Source organism: Bombina bombina, chromosome 6, assembly GCF_027579735.1.
Source record: "Bombina bombina isolate aBomBom1 chromosome 6, aBomBom1.pri, whole genome shotgun sequence".
Taxonomy (NCBI): Eukaryota; Metazoa; Chordata; class Amphibia; order Anura; family Bombinatoridae; genus Bombina; species Bombina bombina.
This window is the reverse complement of record NC_069504.1, coordinates 1070392757-1070414890: the sequence shown is the minus strand read 5'-3', so window position 1 is coordinate 1070414890 and position 22134 is coordinate 1070392757. Positions and strand designations below refer to the sequence as shown.

The following is a 22134-nucleotide window of genomic DNA, read 5'->3' as shown; positions in this document are numbered from 1 at the left end:
CTCACCTTTGGTCCAGTCACTCTCTACCCATACCCCTCCCTATCCTGTAGTCATCTAAATAGTTCTTCAGCTGCTTGTTTGGAAGTATTGGTTGTCATGGTTCCCCTATTATTTTCTATGTCAATTTCACAAACTGGGTCTAAAAATGGCCCCATAATTCTTTATCCCTACCCACCCCAATCTTACCTGGTTGTCAGCGGTCCAAAAGTGACCAATATGTTTCACTAAGGGGAAATAGTATATTACCAAGTTTTAGCATACAAAGAGTCATACTTAATAATATTATGCCAAAAAAAAAGGGTTGTATTGTACACCTAACTTTTTATTATATAAAATCAATCAATGTTGGTTTCTGTACAATCAATTTGTCATGCCTTTTTTATGTTTTGATTTCTGTATAAATTTAATCGCATGATGCTTGTTCATGTAATTTTCATTCCTCAAAAAAAAACAAACAAAAAAAACATTTGGGACACCCTACAAAAAAAAGGGACGATAATTCTTGAACAGAAGGTAGTTTGGTTAGTGGTACGAAGTGAGCCAGTCTGGAAAAGCAGTTTACCAAAACCCAGATAACTACGGTGGTCAGAAGAAGGAAGATCCACAATGAAGTCCATTGTTATATGTGTCCATGGTTGTTTGGGAATGGACAATGGTTGGAGCAAGCCAGGAGGCAAAGATCGGGGAGTCTTGTTGGCAGCACAAGTTGTGCAGGATTTGACATAATCCTGAGCATCAGACTTCATAGTAGACCACCAAACATGTTGGGAGAGACGCTTGAAAGTCCTAGTCGAACCCGGGATGTCCTGAAAGTTTGCCATCATGAGCCCAGGCTAGCAGAGGGATACATAGGTTCAGGGGTACAAAGAGGATATTGGAGGACATGGGGGCTCCAGGAGGTTTACTAGACTGAGCACATCGCAATCTTTGCAGAAGGGTGGTATTGAGTTGAGCAACCACACAGGAGGGGGTATGATATGTTCAATAGGAGCTTCTGAGGAATCACTTGAATGAGGGAACTGATGGGAAAGGGCGTCAGCCTTCTTGTTCTTGGTCCCAGGAAGATAAGAGACCACAAATTTAAGAGAAAAGAACAAGGCCCACCTGGCCTGTTGAGGATTGAGTCGGTGAGCAGTCTCTAGGTAAGTCAGATTCTTGTGGTCGGTAAGAATCTGAATAGGATTGGCGGTGCCCTCTAACCAATTACGCCATTCAGTTAAGGCCATCTTAATGGCTAAGATTTCACGATTACCCACATCATAGTTCCTCTCAGCAGGAGTAAAGCGTTTAGAGAAAAAGGCTACAGGGTGTGACTTGGAAGTCAAAGGAACTGCTCCAGCCCCTATCTCGGAGGTATCAACCTCTAAAGTGAACTGTAGGTCAGGATCAGGATGGTGGAGCTGAACAGAAACCCTTTTTCCAGGCAAGAGAAGGCATTTACGGCCTCAGGAGGCCAATGTTTACAGTCCTTGTTCCGTTTTGTCAATTCAGTGAGAGGAGAACTATTTGAGAAAAGTTCTTTATAAATTTGTGGTAATAATTGGAGAAACCCAAAAACCTCTGTAATTACTTTAAATAGGTAAGTTGAGGTCATTCTAGTACCGTGGTGAGTTTAGCAGGATCCATGGCAAAACCCTCCTTCGATATGACATAACCAAGGAATTGGATCTGAACTTGATCAAACTCACTTTTCTAGCTTGGCTACCAAGGAATTATCTCTGAGGCGAAGAAGCACCTGTCTCACGTGCCTATGATGCTCCTCTAAAGTAGAAGAGAAAACAAGGATATCATCCAGATAAACGATGACAGTGCGGTTGAGAAGGTCACGGAAGACATCGTTGACAAATGCCTGGAAGACTGCAGGGGCGTTACACAGCCCAAAGGGCATTAAAAGATATTCGTAATGCCAATATCTTGTGTTAAAGGTGGTCTTCCATTTGTGGCCTGGAGAGATGCGAATCAGATTATATGCCCCATGTAAGTCCAGTTTCGTGAAAAAGCAGGCATCCTGGAGCGAGTCATACAATTCGGTGATCAATGGTATGGGATAGATTCTTGATCGTTATGTTGTTCAAGGCCCTGTAGTCAATGCAGGGTCTGAGCCCACCATCCTTCTTACTGACAAAAAAGAAGTCGGCCCCAGCAGGAGAGAAGGAAGGACGGACGAATGAAACCTTTAGCTAGGTTCTCTTGTATGTACTCCTCCATGGATGTGGTTTCAGCCTTGGAGAGTGGATAAGTCCTCCCTTTAGGAAGTGGGGCTCCGGGAAAGGAGGTCGATCTTGCAGTCATAAGGACTGTGGAGAGGTAGCACGTTGGGAGCTTTTTTCTCAAACACATCCGCAAAGTCCGTGTATACTGAATGAAGGTTTGAAGGAGTCTGTATAGTGGCTATGGGAATATGGGGCAGAGGAATGACTTTAGCAAGGCAGGAGTGGAAAGGCCAGGTGTCCCTCAGTCCAGTCAAACTGTGAATTGTGTACCCGAAGCCAAGGAAGACCAAGGATGACAGGCTGTGCTGGGGAATGAATGACCTCAAACTGCAGCTGTTCAGTGTGGAGGACTCCCACAGTCAGTGTCAGGGGTGCTGACTCAAAATGGATCACCCCCGAACCAAGGGGGTGCCATCCAGGGTAGTTATTTTGGGACAATGTCTTTTCTGCAGAAGAGGCAAACCAGCTTGAATCATGAAATGGTGATCCAGGAAGTTTCCAGCTGCCAGCTGAATCAATGAAGGCTTGAGTGTGGACAGTATTCTGAAGGAAGTTAAGGGTAACAGGTACCAGAAACCGAGAGGAGTGAGGGGGATTTAGTTGAGACCATGCTTAGAGGTACCCCAGTGTTATCCTCTAAGCAGTGGCTTTTCCCAGCGAAACGCCACAGTCCTTTAGTTGGTGGGTGTTACGATCCACAATAAAAACATAGTCTCAGTCTCCTTCTGGAGCTGCTAAAGGGGTAGCGGATGCTGCCAAAACTGGGCTAATAGGATGGACCCTCCTTGTTCTGTCTCTATCGGCTTGCCTTTCCTGAAAGCGAGAGTCCAGATTGATACAAAGCGCTATAAAGTCATCCAAAGAAGAAGGAATATTACAATAAGCGAGTTAATCTTTGATGCGTTCATGGAGACCCCTCCTAAAAGGCTGCCTTGAGAGCACTGCCATCCCAGGTGGTTTCAAGTGCCAAGGTGCGGAACTCTACGGCAAATTGTGCCACAGTTTTATTGCCCTGGCGGAGATGCAGGAGAGAATATTCCGCAGCAGAGGTACGGACAGAAGTCCCAAACACAGAGGACAAAGCAGATATGAACTCATCAGCATCATGCGGTAGTGTAGCATTCTGTTCCAAAAGAGGAGAGACCCAGGCTAGGGTCTTGTCCTTTAGCAAGGAAATGATAAAGGTCACCCTTGACTGATGAGACTGAAAAGGTGTAAGGATCATTGCGGAAGTGCAGCCTGCATTGGTTTAGAAAGCCCCTGCAATCAGTAATACCTTCATACTTGTCAGGCAAGGGTATCCGGGGTATACTTCCAGAAGCAGAGGAAGAAATCACAGTACTGGGCGTAGAGGCTGGTAGTGTAGCAACAGGAGTGGCATCCCTCGCTGCAACTAGTAAGGCGAGCTGAGCGGTAATAGCCTCTAGCTTGGAATCCATATTCTGCAACTGTGTGGTATGTGTTTTCAACATCTGTCCTGGAAGATAAACAGCTTGTGCCACCTCATCTGGCTGCATGGCCCAAGTATAATGTAATGCTTGTGGGATACGCCTCTATCAGACCAAACTCGGCCAGTAGTCTTGTTATCCTGGCGTCGAGTCGAAATGATAGGGAATATCCCAGAGCAGAGAAAGTCAATGAGATGAGGAAGATGGTACTTACCACATGTAGGACAGTTCCCAGCGGCAACAGCAGAACAGTCCAGGGATACAGCACTAGAATGGTCAGGCAGGGATTGGCAGCAGTAAATAATTCAGCAGATCAAGGGTTAAGACAGGCAGAGTAGTCAGCAGACAGGCAGGTTTAACAATAGTGATCAGTCCAGCAGTTTAAGGGTTAAGGCAGGTAGAGTAGTCAGCAAACAGGCAGGTTCAGCAACAATGGTATTTAGGTAGATAGAATGATCTGTCACAACCAGTAACACCTATACTTGGGCAGTGACAGATTGTTAGTGCAGGATTTAAATAGGCGCAGGATTCATGCCAGTGAGCTCCCACCGGCATCAAGAGCGTGTGGTGATGACGTCAGTGCTGCACGCATCCTGAACCGACACTGCCCCTGGCAACGAGCAGGAAGGAGACGCTGCGCCCTTAGCAACGGCTAGAGCGTCGTGGCGTGACAGTGGAACATGAAAAACAATGATAACCTGAGCACTCAGTGCTTCTACCGAACCAGCTCAGCAGAACAGTGCCACGTGTATGCACAGCCGCAAGACCGAACGGACCCGGTAAGCTGCATAAACTTTCCCTCATAGAACAAAATGAAACAGACATTTTTAAACATAGGACTAACATTTCCAAACAACTTCCGCAGAAGTAACAAAGAGCATCAATCCCAGATGGTTCCCAAAGGAAACTAACAAATAGACATCCATCGGATTATAAAATAAAATATAAGGAAACCTGAAGGTTAACGCCCGAAAGAGACACGGGCCGACACGTAGGACCAGCCATGCAGAGTCCCATCTCCAAAAACTGGGAAAGAACTCCAAATAAAGGACTATAGGAGATTACCTCATCCCCTATGTCTAACAAGTTGTACCAGAACATCAGACTGAAAATTCCCATATCTATGAACTATAGGGTCATTCAGAGACTCGGATGTCTGAGCAATATGCTAAGGCGTGCAATCCGGTACCAAAAAGCACAACACTCCGGAACAGAACCCTCAGGATACTGCCGAGGCCCACCCCAAGGCGGAATACCCGGGACAATAGGGCACAAGCACATTCTCAAAGAAATGTCTGGACTCTGCAGATGAGCAAGCGGCAACATTATCTGAAGGTGAAAACGTGCTGCAAGCTGTGGGGGGGGAACACACCACACTGCATGGAGGAGCTATAAACTGGGTTACCCGCATGTGTAGGAGGAAAAATCGGAAGGGAACTCGCTCCCTGGGAGACAGGATCCCCAGAGGAGGACGGCTCAGCAGATCCCCGAGCCAGAGGAACCGGGTTCTCGAAATATGGCATATGGAACAAGACTGATTGACCGGATTCCGGTCAACGAGGCTAAACCAGATTCGTCACCAGACACAGAATCTGATATTATAATCGTCTGTTTCAGAAACCTCTGTAACTGAATCTGAAATAAGCACAGTCTCCGCATCAGAATCCCCCATAACTATAAGAGGATATGTCAATATGGACTATAAACAGTAAAAAACAAAACAAAAAGGCACCTGACACCAATGGTTGGGGCACTCAACACCTCCTAAGACCAGACCCCTGCGGACTATAATCTCAGTCGCCACACAGTCAGGAATGCGGAAATGGGAACAGAGCGTAACCACGCCCGGACACAAGGTGAACCGTATAGTTCAAAAAGCGCGCCCAGCCAAAAGTCTGCGTCACTTCGAAAGGCCTCAAAGTTCCAAACCACGAGCCCATAAACCTCACACATAAGCAGGTTGAATCACAAACATTATTATAAACCCCCCTCAGGAGATATTAACCCTCCATTCCAAGATCTAACAGAGACTCACTGAGACCCTTAAGTTAAAAGTTGAACCACTGGAGCTTCTTGTTCGCAGAAGCTCCAGTGGTCTCTGAAAAGCAAATTAACGACCTGCTGGAAGCTGCGCCACTTTAGCATAGGAAAACGCGCGCTTTTAGTCGTAAGTACTGCCAGAGAAAAAAGGATCCGCCTCCCTACTTGCCATTAATGCAAATATCGATCAGAAAAAAAATTCAGTTTCTAAATCAGTTACCTCCGGAGTAATGTGGCACACTCAAACCACAATCACCCATCCGACCCAACCGGATATGTAGAGAAGTTAAAACACACTGAGCCTCTCACAGTGCTTGCTCCCTGCCAGAATAACCCGTTTGTCATTTCAGGTATGTAACCCCAGAACTAGTGCAGCTTCTGCTTTAGTGCCAGTGAGCTTTCCAAAAGAAAACAAAAAAGGCACTTACCTACACCTCTGGCTGTCTGGCATGAGAGGAAGCCACTCCTCACAAAGACCTGTGAAAACAAGAAGGGACAGAGTAAACCTACTCTGGCTTTCTACATAAGGGCAGCAACCTGTTAGGAACTTGTGAGGTGGGCCTCACTGCAATTTCTTAACTGCTTGAAAGCTACCACTGCCCTACTGAAGAGACTGACGTGGAGTACAGCTAAACCCAATTTTAGGATTAAAGATCAGAGCAAGCATACTCTGGCTTTCAAAATAATAAACTCTTGATTGAAGAAAATCTTAATCAGGCACTAAAACTTCACCTCCTCCTTGCACCAAAGATAATGACTTAGTCTGAACTTCAAATGAGTAGTAGATTTTTTTTTCTGACAATTTTAAAAGTTATGTCTTTTTCCACTCCTGCACATGCTCAGTAGGAGCTGGTGACTCAAAAAGTTTAAATATAAAAAGACTGCACATTTTGTTAATGGAAGTAAATTGGAAAGTTGTTTAAAATGGCATGCTCTATCTGAATAATGAAAGTTTAATTTTGATTGAGTGTCCCTTTAACAGCTTTGCTGTGGTGCTCTTTGCCTCCTCCTGCTGGCCAGGAATTATATTCCCAACAGTAATTGAGGACTCACCATATATTAGAAAAGAAATATTGCAATTTTCTTCATTTACAGGAGTATGAATATTTGTTTAAAACCAACAGAATTATGGCCTTTAAATCAGGTCCATGACACCTCCTGATTAGTACCTTGCTTACGACAAAGAGGTCCTCTCTCTTCACCACCCCCTCTTTAATTTTCTTGTGGATGCCCTCTCCCACCTCGTTCTCATTCTGATACACATAGGCACAGTCAACGTGTCTATAGCCCACATCTATGGCCTTTTCCACAGCTTCTTTCACTTTGCCAGGGGGGGACTGAAAAGAAATAGAAATAGTTATAATAAAAAAGTAATATGCATACAACTGTATTTATTATTAAAAAGGGACAGTCTACTCCAGAATTTTTATTGTTTAAAAAGATAGATAATCCCTTTGTTACCCATTCCCCAGTTTGAGTGACACGGTTATAGTAATATACTTTTAACCTCTGATTACCTTCAAAGCCTCTGCAGACTGCCCCCTTATTTCAGTTCTTTTGACAAACTTGCATTTTAGCCAAATCAGTGCTGACTCAAATAACTCCACTGGAGTGAGCATAGTGTTATCTATATGGCACACATGAACTAGCACTGTTTAGCTGTGAAAAGCTGTCATAATGCACTGAAATAAGAGGTAGCCTTCAAGGGCTTAGAAATTAGCATATGAACCTACCTAGGTTTAGCTTTCAACAAAGAATAACAAGAGAACAAAGCAAATTGGATGGTAAAATTATGCTTACCTGATAATTTTTTCTTTTCTTCAGATGGAAAGAGTCCACAGCTGCATTCATTACTTTTGGGAATTCAGAACCTGGCCATCAGGAGGAACAAGGAACAGTAGAATAAATATCAGGGTGAAAAGGTGCCAAAAGAACAAAAATTACTGCCGCACTGCATAAAACACGAGCGGGGAGCAGTGGACTATTTCCATCTGAAGAAAAGAAAATTATCAGGCAAGCATAATTTATGTTTTTCTTCATAAATGGAAAGAGTCCACAGCTGCGTTCATTAATTTTGGGAAAATACTCAAGCTATAGAGGACACTGAATGCAAAAAGGGAGGGTACAAGAGGCAGCCCATTCTGAGGGCACCAGACTTGAGAACCGCTACCCAACAAAATCCTGCTTCATCTGAAACCGAGAACAACTTTGAAAAAGAGGAAAAGGCTAGACTAGACTCGACTGAGTCAACAGCCTCCAGGAGACATCGTCGCCCAGCAGTCGGTCTCCAAACACACCCCTTACTAAAGAAAGGGAACAAGCTACCATATTCTTCCACAGAGAAGAAAAAAAAAAAAAGACAGAAAACATGAATGTTCTTGTAGAGCGTGGCTAATCCCCCTTAAAGGAACTCAAGGCGCTGCTCATCTTATCAACCTTGAAAGGAGAAAGGTTGAGTAGACCTCGCTGGGGATCGACTTGCAACCCTCGGTTTGCTACAGTGCATTAGTATGCTGAGCTAGCTGTCCAGCTAGCATAAGGAACTCCAGACCAACAGAGACCCACCAGTCTCAGATACAAGGGGAGGCAACACCCAGTCCTTAGAAAAACAGAAACCACGGGATAAGGCCGGGAGTCTGAAACAGAGAGGATCTTCCCCTAACATAGTGCAACCGCACTCTAAAAAGCAACAGAAGACGAAGGTCCCCAAGTCGCAAAAAGGTAGCTCAGAATACCGAAATATTCAGAAACGAAACCTTGTGCAGCAAGCTCAGATAGGTCTGACAAACAGACCTATCTGAAGCAAAATCTAAAAATGACTCTGAAACTTAAATACTTGCAGGGCAAGCAACTGAAGATAAGATCCTTCAGATTGCTGAGTATCCACTAACAGCGGATAACGTTGCAGGCTAAGGGCCGCCAGTCCTCCCCACAAATCCTGAACATGGAGAAAGGAGAAACCTCAAGAGGCTTACCATACCTCGAATGCTCAGAGGACGAATTTAGCAGAGCAACAGATCTCAGCTCCTGCTCCAACACCGGACCAGCCGAAGTGACAGACCTGTCTGATAGACAGGGGGGACAGAAAGACCCCAACCACAAACGCCCAGAGAATGGAAGAAAAAAAAAAAAAAAAAGAGGGAACTCACCCACCGCCAACAGAGCTCGGATGCCAACCCAATCCGCTCCTCCAAAATAAGGTACTCCCAAGGAGAACCCCCTGGGACCTGGAACAGAGAAAAATGCAATAGATCATTAGGAAGACCTGACAGCTCTCAGACGGTCTCTACGTAGAGAGATCAAATTCTAACAGGTGGAACAAAACCCACAGAGCAGAAGAGGCTGCCCCTTACAGAGATAAGCCACCTGATCCAACCTCCTACACACAGGGTAGGACAAAGAGGAAACCCCAGCTCATAAGGAAGACAAACTATCCCCTCAAAAGGGAAAGGCACAGATAAGAACAGCGTACATGTCCACAAGACATGAAGCCATAGTATGATCAAAACGCGGACCAAATAAAAAAAAATCAAAAAAAAAAAATCATCCAGACACCACTGTTGACCCAACAGAAAAAAAAAAAACCTCCCCATGAAGAGGAGCACACTCCATCCAAACAACAAGTCAGGCCTTAAAGTTTATAACCAGTACCGAAGGTAGATCTGAACTCTGGCCTTCCTTCTTGCAAGCCCCATGAGCTAGCCCCTATGTTGCAACATAGGGTCCCTGAAAAAACTGGGTCGTCCTTAACCAGTCCACAGGATCATAAGTCTCCAGAAGCAATCAGACCTCACAGGGGATGAGAACGGGTACAAGACTCACTCGTAATTTCCAGTCCAAAGGGAAGAGAACACCCTCAGCCGGAGGTCAACACCCCCTCAATGAGGTGATGGGCCACGACAGTCACGCAATTTCTCTAGAACTCAAAAGGCCCCAAGGGCAACACTAAGGGAAATGAGAACGAGAACAGAGTCACCCGAAAGAGTAGAAAGAAAGGCTAATCTCCATAATCCTTTCAGATTAACTTTCCAGAGGACCACATCCATGGGGAAAAAAAAATGCAAAGCATCCCGAACCCAGGCAGAAAGACATCCCCTAAGCAAAAAGCTTGGAAAAAGAAAAAACACCTACCGCCCCTGATATGGAAACGACTAACTCATAAGGGAAGACACGGCCTTCACTTCCTAATTAAGCGACCAAAACCACCAGAAAAACCAGACGAAGTCCAGAAAGTCTCGATCCAAAGGAAGAAAACCTCTAAAAGGAGGACACCTAATAGATATAGAGACTGATTTACGTAAAATGAGAGGTAAAACTCTTTCCTCGTTAGTTGCCGAAGCCAGACTTCTGAGACAACAACTCACTGAGAGGTACTCCACCATAGTGAATGACCAACTCCGAGAGACAAATAAACAAATTCAAGAGATAGAACTGCGAAAGACACACAATACACCAGAGAAATTTAAAAGATTGTACTATCACTTCAGTAATAAGGCCTCAGCCCTACTAGCTAAAAAAATTAAGATACCGCGCGGCACAATCAAGAGTACTGACCATTAGAAACAAAGAAGGACACTCAGTCTGTGCCCCAAGAGACATAGGTCAAGTTTTCAAGGACTTTTACCAAACATTATACAATATAGAATTAGATCCCCCCCCCCCCTCCATCAGACATTTCTGATTATCTCAAAGGCCTTAATCTGCCGGTCCTCGACACAGCACTTTTCCCCATCTTAACAGATCAAATAACCCACAAAGAAGTAATCAATGTAATTAGTTCGCTCAAATTAGGGAAATCCCCCGGCCCAGATGGATACACGGCACGATTTTACAAGACTTACCAGAGTACCTTAACTCCCATACTATGTAGAGTATTCCAGGAGGTCATGCAAAAAGGCACCTTTAGTGCAGAATTCCTAGAGGCGACAGTAGTCACCATTCCCAAGCCTGGTAAGAACCCAGAATACTGCAGCAGTTACAGACCCATCTCCCTCCTTGATATTGACATAAAGTTGTACGCCAAATTATTAGCTAATAGAATGTCCAAAGTAATTAACACACTCATACATCCCGATCAGGTGGGATTCATCCCAAACAGGGAAGGCCCAGACGCCACTAGGCGCATACTAGATCTCCTTAGTATAGCATCCAGGGATGGGGTCCAACTTCTGGCCCTGTCTCTGGATGCAGAGAAAGCCTTTGATAGGGTGCGATGGATTTACCTATGGGAAACAATGAGGTCCTTTAACTTCCCTGCACCTTTTATTAAAGCTGTACAAGCACTATACTCCCATCCCACAGCACGAATCAAAGGCACAGGCTGCCAATCAGAAACCTTCAACATCACCAATGGAATGAGACAAGGTTGTCCCCTCTCACCCCTCCTTTTCGCGATAGCAATAGAACCCTTAGCACAAGCGATTCGTATAAACCCTGAGGTGGTGGGGTTGACATTTGGAAACCATATGCATAAGATTTCACTCTATGCGGATGATATAACCTTATTCCTCACCTCCCCAGTTACCTCCCTAAAACAGATATTCAGTATCATACATATATTCAGCTCCATCAGCTATTACAAGTTAAATATAGACAAAACTGAGGCCCTAAGTATAAACATACCTGCCAAAACTCTTAGAGGCTTACAAACGTCACACAGATTCCAGTGGAAATCCGACTTTATTAAGGTTTTAGGAATATATGTAACACCAGACCCTGCAACCACTATTTCTAAAAACTTCACTGACAGGCTTACAGAATTTCACAAACATCTAAATACCTGGGAATTTAAAGAAATATCCTGGACCGGCAGGATGGCAGCTATTAAAATGTCCTTTCTCCCAAAGATAACCTACTTATATAGATGCATCCCATACAACATTCCGAGACCCATTTTGAACAAACTACAAGGCATGATTACTACCTACATATGGAGAGACAGGCGCCCCAGGACCGCAAGACACACTTTAGAAAGGCCTTACACACAAGGAGGACTAGCTCTTCCAAACCTGTTGACATACTTTAACGCCGCAAGACTCTCACACTTACTTGACTGGAATAATAACAAGTCTCACTCGTTAGGCTGGTACTTAGCGGAATCCTCAATGCTCCCCCCTAACCTAACACTAACTGATCTTTTGTGGATACCCGCACACCACAGACATAAACTGGGTCAAATATATCCAATAATACATGACGCACTGACGTTCTGGGACTCTATCCGGCATGAGCCACATATTTCCCCACATCCTTCCCCCGCTCTAACCATAAAGGCAGTCTTGTTCTCATTACCGGAAGCACACATAGACCTTTGGCAGGACTCACGCATCCAGACTATCAAGGATTTTTACGAAACAGAGGTTTGGATCCCACATTCACAACTGTGTATCAAATTCAATATACCCCTGAAACTCCACTTTGAGACTTTTCGTATGAGCTCTTGGCTGCGCTTATGGGGATATCCAAAGAATGCCCTTAGGACTTCTTCGCCTTGGGAAAGATTGTGGAATAATGCACATTTAATCAAACACTCCCTGTCCCTGCATTATAATCTCTTGTTAACCTCTAAACCATTCCACAAGATTTCCCAACACAGTGCTTGGGAGAAAGAGATTGGGTTTATAGTTGACCCTAAAGTATGGAACAGTAGGATCCAACTAACTAGAAAATTACTCCATTGCACCACCTTATGGGAGCTCTATTATAAGCTCACTGTTAGGTGGCACCTTGTCCCTGCTACTCTACATATAGCATATCCCTCCCAAACCCCTCTTTGTTGGAGGCTATGCGGACAAATAGGCACTCACACTCACATTTGGTGGTCTTGCCCAAAAATTCAACCCCTCTGGAGGAAAATATATAACATTTTAGGCGACCTCCACATTATTCTCCCCTACTTACCAGAGATTGCTCTTTTACACATGCCAATACCTACCTTAAACAGCCACAATGATGCACTCACAATCTACCTTTTTATGGCGACTAAATTGTCCATAGCTCGAGCATGGAGAAATAAAACTCCACCTACGTCTACACAAGTATTATCCTTAGTTAGACACATCAGGCTAATGGAACAATACTCTTTTAGGGTACTAGACAAGGTTGATCAATACTTCCAGATCTGGCATCCATGGCTTACCCTTTTTCCAGACTAAACTACACTGACCTAAAACATTAGTATATCCCATCTGAGTCCTCCACTGCCTCTCTCCTTACCCTTCCCTCTCACCCCACCTTATCTCTAGACAGATACAAACATACAAATTTATATATACTTATGATTATCCAACTGTGTTCTGAAAAACATGTCGGGACCACGATTACTCTTTATATATCTCTGAATTTTTACCCATCTCTGTATAAACCTGTTGACACTAACCCACCTGAGAGCTGTATATTGCATCATACTGCATGTTATGCTTTTCCTTTTAGTTATTTTTTTCCTGTAAAACTTATAAAATAGAGACATAGTATTTATAGGCAAGTTATACTAATCTACAGTAGGCAAAGAAGACTTAGAAGTTTATTCAAGAACATACCTACTATGAATAACATTGTGTACCCTCAATGATATGAAAGTATACAATTGTACTGACTTGTACTTGTCTATTTGTTGCTGTTTATTTCTCATTTGTTTGTCTCAATAAAATTTATATTTAAAAAAAAAAAAAAAAAAAAACACCTCTAAAAGGAACAAGCCCTAAAAAGGACACTTCCAAAGAGACCATGAAAGGCAAAAACGTAAGAATGGCGGTTTGAAGGACCTAAAGCCTCCAACCCACAACAGGAAGCAACACTCTAGTTCCTTGAAAATCGGAAACAACTGGAGCATGTCACCGCAGATCTCAACGGAGTCCCAGCCCAATTGAATTTAAAGGCGAATGAGGACTGAACCAATCCCCCTAAGCAACCACGGACCCTCAAATCCTCTCAGGATGCTAGTTGAATCTTGTAAAATAAAAAGAAAACACAAATCACATTGTGATCACAAGGCGCCCTCACCGGACATAAAAAGGCGCCACATGTCTGAACTAGGCCTCAAAGACAGAAGGATTTGTACCCAGTCAGGACCAGCCTGAAACCAAGGGCCCCAGCACTGTCAAGGCCACATAGAGTCTCCCCCGAGATGTTGGGATAAAGAACAGTCAGACAAACCTTTGTAAACAGCGCAATCACAAAATCGCGAGTATCAATTCCAGAGAAAAAACATCACACCACGAGCTTTAGACTAAATCATCCTCACCGGATGAAAATAAAAGATCAGGCAACCCGTAGGTTATCACCCAGGAAGAACTGACAGACCCGCAGGACCAGCCCTACAGGGGTCCAACACTTCCAAGCTCAGAACTGGGGAAGGATACTCAAATAACAAAGACTATAAAGAAGATTACTTCATCCCCTTATGTCTATGCATTCAAGCCAGTCGAAGATTAAGACTGAGAATCCCCTGACACTAGCGGACCAGGATTTCTCCGTCGCCACACGGTCAGGAATGCGGAAATGGAGTCACAAGGTAAATTGTGCAGTCCATGCAAAAGCACGCCCGACCGTAAAGGCTGCGTCACTATACATAGACTTATGTTCCAAACTAGCCATGAGCCGAAGCAACACTACACAGTAGCAGACAGAATCACATAAACATGATTATAAACCCCCCTATTCAATAACCCCCCTCAGGAGATATTAACCCTTGATTCCTAGATACAAAAAGGAGCCTCACTGAGACCCTATGTTAAAGTTATCCCCAAAAGGTTGAGGGGAGTGGGAGGAGTATTTAAGCCTTTGGCTGAGGTGTCTTTGCCTCCTCCTGGTGACCAGGTTCTGAATTCCCAAAAGTAATAATTGCAGCTGTGGACTCTTTCCATTTATGAAGAAAAGGTTATTGCTGCGGAATCTGTTGGTGGTCTACGAATAATAAATGGAGCATTTATCTACATCTTTTGGCCGAGAGACATAAGCCCAAGCTGTAACTTTATGTTTTTAGTACTTCTGTCCATAAGGGAGTCCAAACTGGCTTAATTTAAAGTGTCTGTTTTTGCTGTAAATTGCGAGTGGGTTTTGTACCCAGTCTTTCTGCATCAGTAGATGTACAACCAGTTTATAAATGCTAGACAATCCATTTTATTTTAATTTACATATATATTCTAGGGACCAAAAAAATAAAGGTGCCTTGGAGGTGACATTTGTCAAACGCTGTAATAAAATCCTCCATTTTGTTTTCAGCATCTGCTGCATTGTGGTCCATGCGTGTTTGATATCTACCATCTTGTGCAGTTTTTGTTTCCTTAGCAGTCAGCCTCTAGTGAATACTGCCCACTGTGTGCTCTGGGGCATCTGTCTGTCATATAGGTGCACTATGTTTATTCTGAGAGTGTTGCCCAAATCATGAGATGTTCACATATGCAGCCTATTGTGTTTGTTTGATGTCAGACAACTTCCAGAAGAAGACCAATCACAAGAAGCTGATAGTACTGTGGTTAGGGTGTGTGTGTGTGTGTGTGTGATAGATATATATATATTTGTAGATGTGTATGCATGTGTGTGTGTGTGTATGTGTTCACACAAGTATGTGTGTGCATGTGTATACGTGTATAAATGTGTGTATGTATACGTGTATTCACGTGTGTGTGTGTGTATATACTCATCTAGAAACAGAAAACTGTATTTTGTGTTATTAAAAAGGTATATTTAACCCTTTTTTTTCTCTTTCTTTCATCGGATTCAGACAGAGCATGCAATTTAAATGAACTTTCCAATTTACTCCTAATATCAACTTTTCTTCGTTCTCTTGCTATCTTTATTTGAAAAAGCAAAAGTCTAAGCTTAGTAGCCAGACCATTTTAGGTTTAGCACCAAACATTTAGCCACAAATCAAGTGCTACCCATGGTGCTGAACCAAAATGGGCCAGCTCCTAAGCTTAGACTTCTGCTACAATGAGGCACAGAGCATAACCATTAATATAAATATATATATATATATATATATATATATATATATATATATATATATATATAAATATAAATATATATAATAATATCTTGTGGAGTAAGTAATTGTGGAAAACTCTTCTATGAAGTAGCCCCTACTATTAAGAAGCACTGCATAATTATAACTGACTAACAGGTATACAGCACTTGCATACTGGAGCACTACCGACTAATTGAAGTGGCTACCTAAATGGGCAGACATCATTGAAGTGGCGCAAGAAGCCATTTTAAGCTTGACTGTATGTACTGTAAGTGCTTGCTGTATGTCTGGTATAATACTGCTAGATTTGGAGAATTGGACTGCAGATTTTCCTCGATAGCCGGGTTTCAGTACAGTCTTTTAGACTGAGCTTACATTTAAAAAAAATTAAAAAATTACGCTCTACAACAGCCACTGTGAGATGTACATAATATAACTGATATAAATTATCTCACACCCTCTCGGCATAGGGTATAATACTGAGCCTAGTCCTGTGTTTCTAATGGGACAATATGGAAGCCATAGTGAAATGGGAGCAGAGGATAACATGGCTTTTGGAAAAAGTTGGAGGAGCACATTTGTGCAGCCATTCAAGAGATAGCCGTGTCAGAACGGAGAGAAGCAGGCTGCTGAACGACAAGGAACCCACAGTGATTTTTCTTATGCGCACAAAACATCTGGTTGCGGTATTAAGGCGAATCGGGGCCTCTGATAAACACTGTATGAGTTCAAATACAAACTGAACCACTGGCTTTAAAGGACCAGTAAAAACAGTAGATTTGCATAATAGACAAATGCATGATAAAAAGACAATGCAATATTACTTAATCTGAACTTAAATGGAGTAGATTTTTTCTGACAAATTTCAAAGTTATGTCTATTTCCACTCTCCCTGTATCATGTGACAGCCATCAGCCAATCACAAATGCATATACATATATTCTGTGAGTTATTGCACATGCTCAGTAGGATCTGTTGACAAAGTGTAAACAGAATACTGTGCACATTTTGTTAATGGGGGTAAATTGGAAAGGTTAAAATGGCATGCTCCATTTGAATTATGAAAGTTTATTTTTTACTTGAGTGCCCCTTTAACAAGAGCCAGGTCCCATAGCAGAAGCTATCCTTCAAATTGAGCGGATAATGGGCCAGATTACGATTGGAGTGCTGACAGTTATGCATGAGCAAAAGGGGGTTTATCGAGGGAGCATTAAATACCGCATGGAAATACCCACCGGACACCTGGCATTAGCAGTTCTGACAAGAAAGACCTTAAAAGGCCACTAAACACAAACATTTTCTGTCATGATTCAATTAGAGAATACAATTTTAAACAACTTTCAAATTTACTTCTATTATCTAATTTGTTTTAATTTTTAGATATCCTTTGTTGAAGAAATAGCAATGCATATGGGTGAGCCAATCGCAAGAGGCATCTATGTGCACGCACCAATCAGCAGCTACTCAGCCTATCTAGATATGGTTTTCAGCAAAGAATATCAAGAGAATGAAAGAAATTAGATAATAGAAGTAAATTAAAATGTTGTTTAAAATTGTGCACTCTTTATAATTAATGAAAGAAAAAATTGGGGTTTCATGTCCCTTTAAGGTTGAAGTCATAGTCAGCTGACATGGTTACAAAGTCTAGGCTTTTGTCCCTTCCTTTTCAGGGAAAGGTTTTTTTCTAACCTGGTTTGGATGCTATTATTTCTACTGTGACTGGAGGCAAGGGAGCTTATCTTCCTCAGGATACGAAGTCTAAGAATAAAACCAGGGATTCTAATAATTTTCATTCCTTTGTCAATCTAGGAACCAAAAAAAAGTTCCAATTAGGATTTAGTGCCCAAGATAATCTGGAAGAACTGTTTTTGAGAGAAAGTGGAAGACAAGTCAATGCAGTCCAAGAAACTTGTATCTTCTACCACGTGCGGCCCCCAATCCAGATCTTCTGGTAGGAGGTAGATTACGCCTTTTTCAGGGGGCTAGGTATCAATCTGTTTAAGATTAATATAGTTTCATATGTATACAGAATTGGTTTTAAAATTGAAGCCTCCGAAGAATCCTGTGAAGGCAAGAGCCTTCTTTCAGCCCTGGAGTCTATGGGAGTAATAGTTACAGTTCCAAAGTCAGAACAGGGTCAAAGGTTTTATTCCAACCTCTTTATTGTTCCCACAAATGAGAGCTTACAGGAATGTTCTCCATTTAAAGACTTTAAACAAGTTTCTCAGGGTACCTTCTTTCAAGATTCAAGTTCAGCAAGAGTAGTTTAACAATAGATTTGAAGGATGCTTATCTTCATATCCCTATTCACAGGGATCATTAGTGATTTCTAACATTTGCATTCCTGGACAAGCATCTGGCTACCGCTCCCAGAATCTTTAAAAAGGTTCTAGGAACTCTTATTGGTAATAAGAGCACAGGGTGTTTCGGTGGTTTCGTACCTGGATGATGTTGCGGTACAGGCTCCATTTTAACATTTAGCAGTTCATACAAACTGACCTATGTTTCTTCAAAAGCATGCTTGGAGATTCAATTTTCCAAAGAGTTCATACTCCTTAGTCCAGGGTTACGTTCCTAGGTGTGATAATACATTCAGTCTTCATGAGACTTTCCTTGACGAATCAGAGAAGGCTTAAAGTTCTCACAGCTTGTGCTAATCTTCAATCTGTTCCTTCTTCTGTAGCTCTTTTCATGGAAGTATTAAGTCTGACAGTCTCAGATGCTATTCAATTTGCTTGGTTTCACATAGGGCTGCACGATTAATCACTGCAGTTTAAAAACAGCGAGTATGCGATTTATAACCCTGCCCACTATGATGTCATCTACGACATACAGGAGGGCTCCGCGGCTGCCACAAGCGGGTAAGGGGGGTGGCAGTGACTTACCAGTGCTGTACTAGTCCGCACCTTCGGCATCAAATAGGGCTGGTGAGCAGTGGTTCCTTGTAGCGGCAGCAGCTTCTGAGTGTACAGCTTGTGGAACACTGTCACCTGTAACACTGCTCAGATAGGTTCGTTGCTTACCCAGCTGACACGTTATGTGCGGGCACATGATCTCCTAACAGACCCATCTTACAGCTAGAGCTTGTGCAATAAGTTTCAGTAACTTAGTGACCTAGGGACTAAAACAATTGTAAGGAGAGTGCTTTAAGTAATTTTATGGGCTTCTGGCATACTAAACTACAAGGAGCACAATTCCCTTTACTGTAGTGGTCACAAAGTTACTCAAACTTATGGCATGAGACAGGCAGCTGCAAGATGGGTCTGCAAGCTGTACATACAATAACTATTTTCAAATGTTTTTGTGGAAAAAAAAAAGTTTTACAAAGTAAACAAGTGTACTACATATATGTGTGTAACTGTATGTGATTGTGTGAGGTCAGAGGCTGGTGAGGCACTTGCTATGATACGCCGGAGAAACACATATGAACCCGACAGAAGCAGCTTAAATTTACGATTAAATTGGCAGGTTGTAGGTAAAATGTACTGCTATTATTGAATTTGCTTCATTCCCGTTGTATCCTTTGTTGAAGGATATGCAGCAATACACTACAAGGTGCTAACTGAAAACATTAAATGAGCCAATGACGAGGCATATATGCGCAGCCACCATTCACCAGATGCTCCCAGTAGTGGATTTCTTCTCCTACAACTACCTAGGTATGCTTTTCAAAGCAAACCAAAAGAAAAAGGCAAAATAGATAACAGAAGTATAATGTAAACTTGTTCAATTATATATTTTTTTCTGAAGTTGTAAAAAAAAATTAACATCTTTTTACTGCAGCTATTCTCCAGTAGTCAAACTAAACCCACTATTTGCCTTACTTGGAGAAGCCAATCTGGGCTTTATTCCTCATACAACAAGGTCACTGTCATAAATTTAGTATAAAAGAGTTTTGCAGCTGTTATCAACTAAGTCAATTAGAGACAGATATGTAGCAGATTTAGCCTTGTGAAGTCAGCACAGTGCATTCCATGTTCTGGTAATTAGAAATTGCTCAACTTTCAGTGCTAAATTAAATGAGAAATGGGGCATCCTATATATTAAAAGGCCAAGTGTGTTTGTCCGAAGCTGTCATGCGCAGTAGAAACTGCACGCGAGGACAAACACACCTGGCCTTCCGACTGACTTGGCATCTGGCGTCAGGGTCAGCGTATGGTGGAGTGGGCGCGTCGTTGGCTTGGCGTGACGTGGGTGTGGCTAGGTGCAGCATGGCCAACTACCGAGACAGAGAGCAGAAGAGGGGAGAGAGAGAGAGAGAGAGAGAGAGAGAGAGAGAGAGAGAGAGAGAGAGAGAGAGAGAGAGAGAGAGAGAGAGAGAGAGAGAGAGAGAGAGAGAGAGAGAGAGAGAGAGAGAGAGAGAGAGAGAGAGAGAGAGAGAGAGAGAGAGAGAGAGAGAGAGAGAGAGAGAGAGAGACAGCACAAAAGAGATGAGGGGGGGCGAGAGACAGCACAAAAGAAATGGGGGGGCGAGAGACAGCACAAAAGAGATGGGGGGCGAGAGACCCAGCACAAAAGAGATCAGGGGGGGGGGCGAGAGACAGCACAAAAGAGATGGGGGGGCGAGAGACAGCATAAAAGAGATGGGATAGAGAGACCGCACAAAAGAGATGGGTGGGAGAGAGCACAAAAGAGAGGGGTGGGAGAGAGCACAAAAGAGAGGGGGGATAGAGAGAGCGCAAGGGATGGGACCGCTGTACTTCAAAAAATGTCCCGTGTACACTGGCTTTAGGACTAGTTATAAATAATGAAAATATATTGCAAAATTGTTTCATTATTCATAACAAGGAAAGATGCTTTTGTGTAGCTCTATCTGAAGAATATCACAAATGAGGTAATGGGTAGAGCATCAGATTTATAGCCCAGTCTTATCACACTGACTGCAGAGCATCACACAACTAAACTGCAGAGCCCTTCCTACACCAGCTTTGTTTCTATGTCCTCATTTTCTTCAGCTCTAAGCCCTGCAAAGACATTTTACTATCACAAATCCTGTGCAGCGAAGTGGATATCAGATAATCTTAAATGAAAGCTAATCTGTTCCAGAACTCAATAATTTAGATGTGGTCTCTAAATATCTTTATATCACTTGTCAGATTATAAATTACATTATTGCAACATACTCACTATTAATAAAACGTCCTTGGAGCTCATACCACTACCAATGTATTTTGCATTTAATCAGTTATGTCATGTCTTCCTGTACTGTATTTTAAACAGGTCAGTTTTACTTTTAAAGAGATTTTGGGACATATATGGCCCTGGTGAATAAGATATATTGATATATCTTTGCAAACATTGAATAACAAATCTCCAGTTCAGTTTTACAATATATAGCATCTTCTTGCAATAGCTGGCCTGCGAACAGTATACAATCATTTCATTTTCTTCTGTAATATCACTACTCACTTTAATTTTTTAAGTTGTAGATTTTCATAATGCAAACAAAAAATGAGGTAAACTGGGGTAGACATAGTGAGAAGTGGTTTCCGCACACCATTTTTTTTTTTAATCACCTTGGAGCTGGTTTCACAATAAATTAACAACATAATTGTTTCTCAATATCTTTGGCTTTTATTAGCCTGTGTGAACATCTGCAATGCGTTCATTAAACTACATTAAACTAACGTGGAAGTGTAGAGATAATATGTGTATACCTTTTCCTTCCACATAAGATTATTTTTAATCCTCCTCCTCTGGAGGTTTGTGGTCCTTGTAATTATCCTGTTGTCAGGGTACAGGTAAATGACAGGTATATGACAGGGGAATGCATTTATGTATGAAACCATATTTTTAATCAGGTATTATTAAAATGGGATTGCAATTCTGATGTCAGGATTTAACTCAAAAACCCACATGATTTGAATACACATCTCAAGACTTAAATACAGATAGGATGTCTCCAGAGACTTTAAAACACAGCATTGCTCCCTAGCTGGAGGTGAAAACTTCAAGGAAGAACAATTTGTTTAAAAAGGAACTGGTAATTGGCACAGGCTTGTAAAATGACCAGGTTTATTTAACTATATACAGAGTTTTATGGTTTGAGATAGTGCAAGGACCATTGAACCATTTCAAAGAAACCCCTTAGTTATTTGGAGTCAATCTTTGTGACTGGAAAAGAAACATCTGCTAACAGAGACCATGTGATCATTACCTGGAAATATGTGATAAAATCTGTTTCTCTGCAGCGTTGTCTAAGTGACATATTTTGTGAGAACTTTAACCATTTACATTCAAATGACCCCTGCTATGTAACTGACACTTAAATATACATAATGCAGACACGTCTGGCGGAGGATAACACTGAACCAGGGACTTTGGAGATAAAAAACTTTTTTTATTCTGTTTTCCAGAAATCTAAAGAAAATTATGAGAGAGAGAGTCTCTCTCTCTCTCTCTCTCTCTCCTGCACCTAGCCACACCCACGTCACGCCAAGCCAACGACGCGCCCACTCCACCATAC

At 42.4% G+C, this 22134-nt stretch overlaps 1 protein-coding gene across 1 annotated transcript in view; it reads right to left on the bottom strand.

Moving 5' to 3' along the window:
- Positions 1-22134, bottom strand: part of LOC128664194 (aldo-keto reductase family 1 member B1) — a 273590-nt gene that overhangs the window by 233700 nt on the left and 17756 nt on the right. The window contains exon 2 of the mRNA XM_053718958.1: positions 6871-7038. Within this exon, the coding sequence (XP_053574933.1) occupies positions 6871-7038 (168 nt within the window). The remainder of the gene's footprint in view (positions 1-6870; positions 7039-22134) is intronic.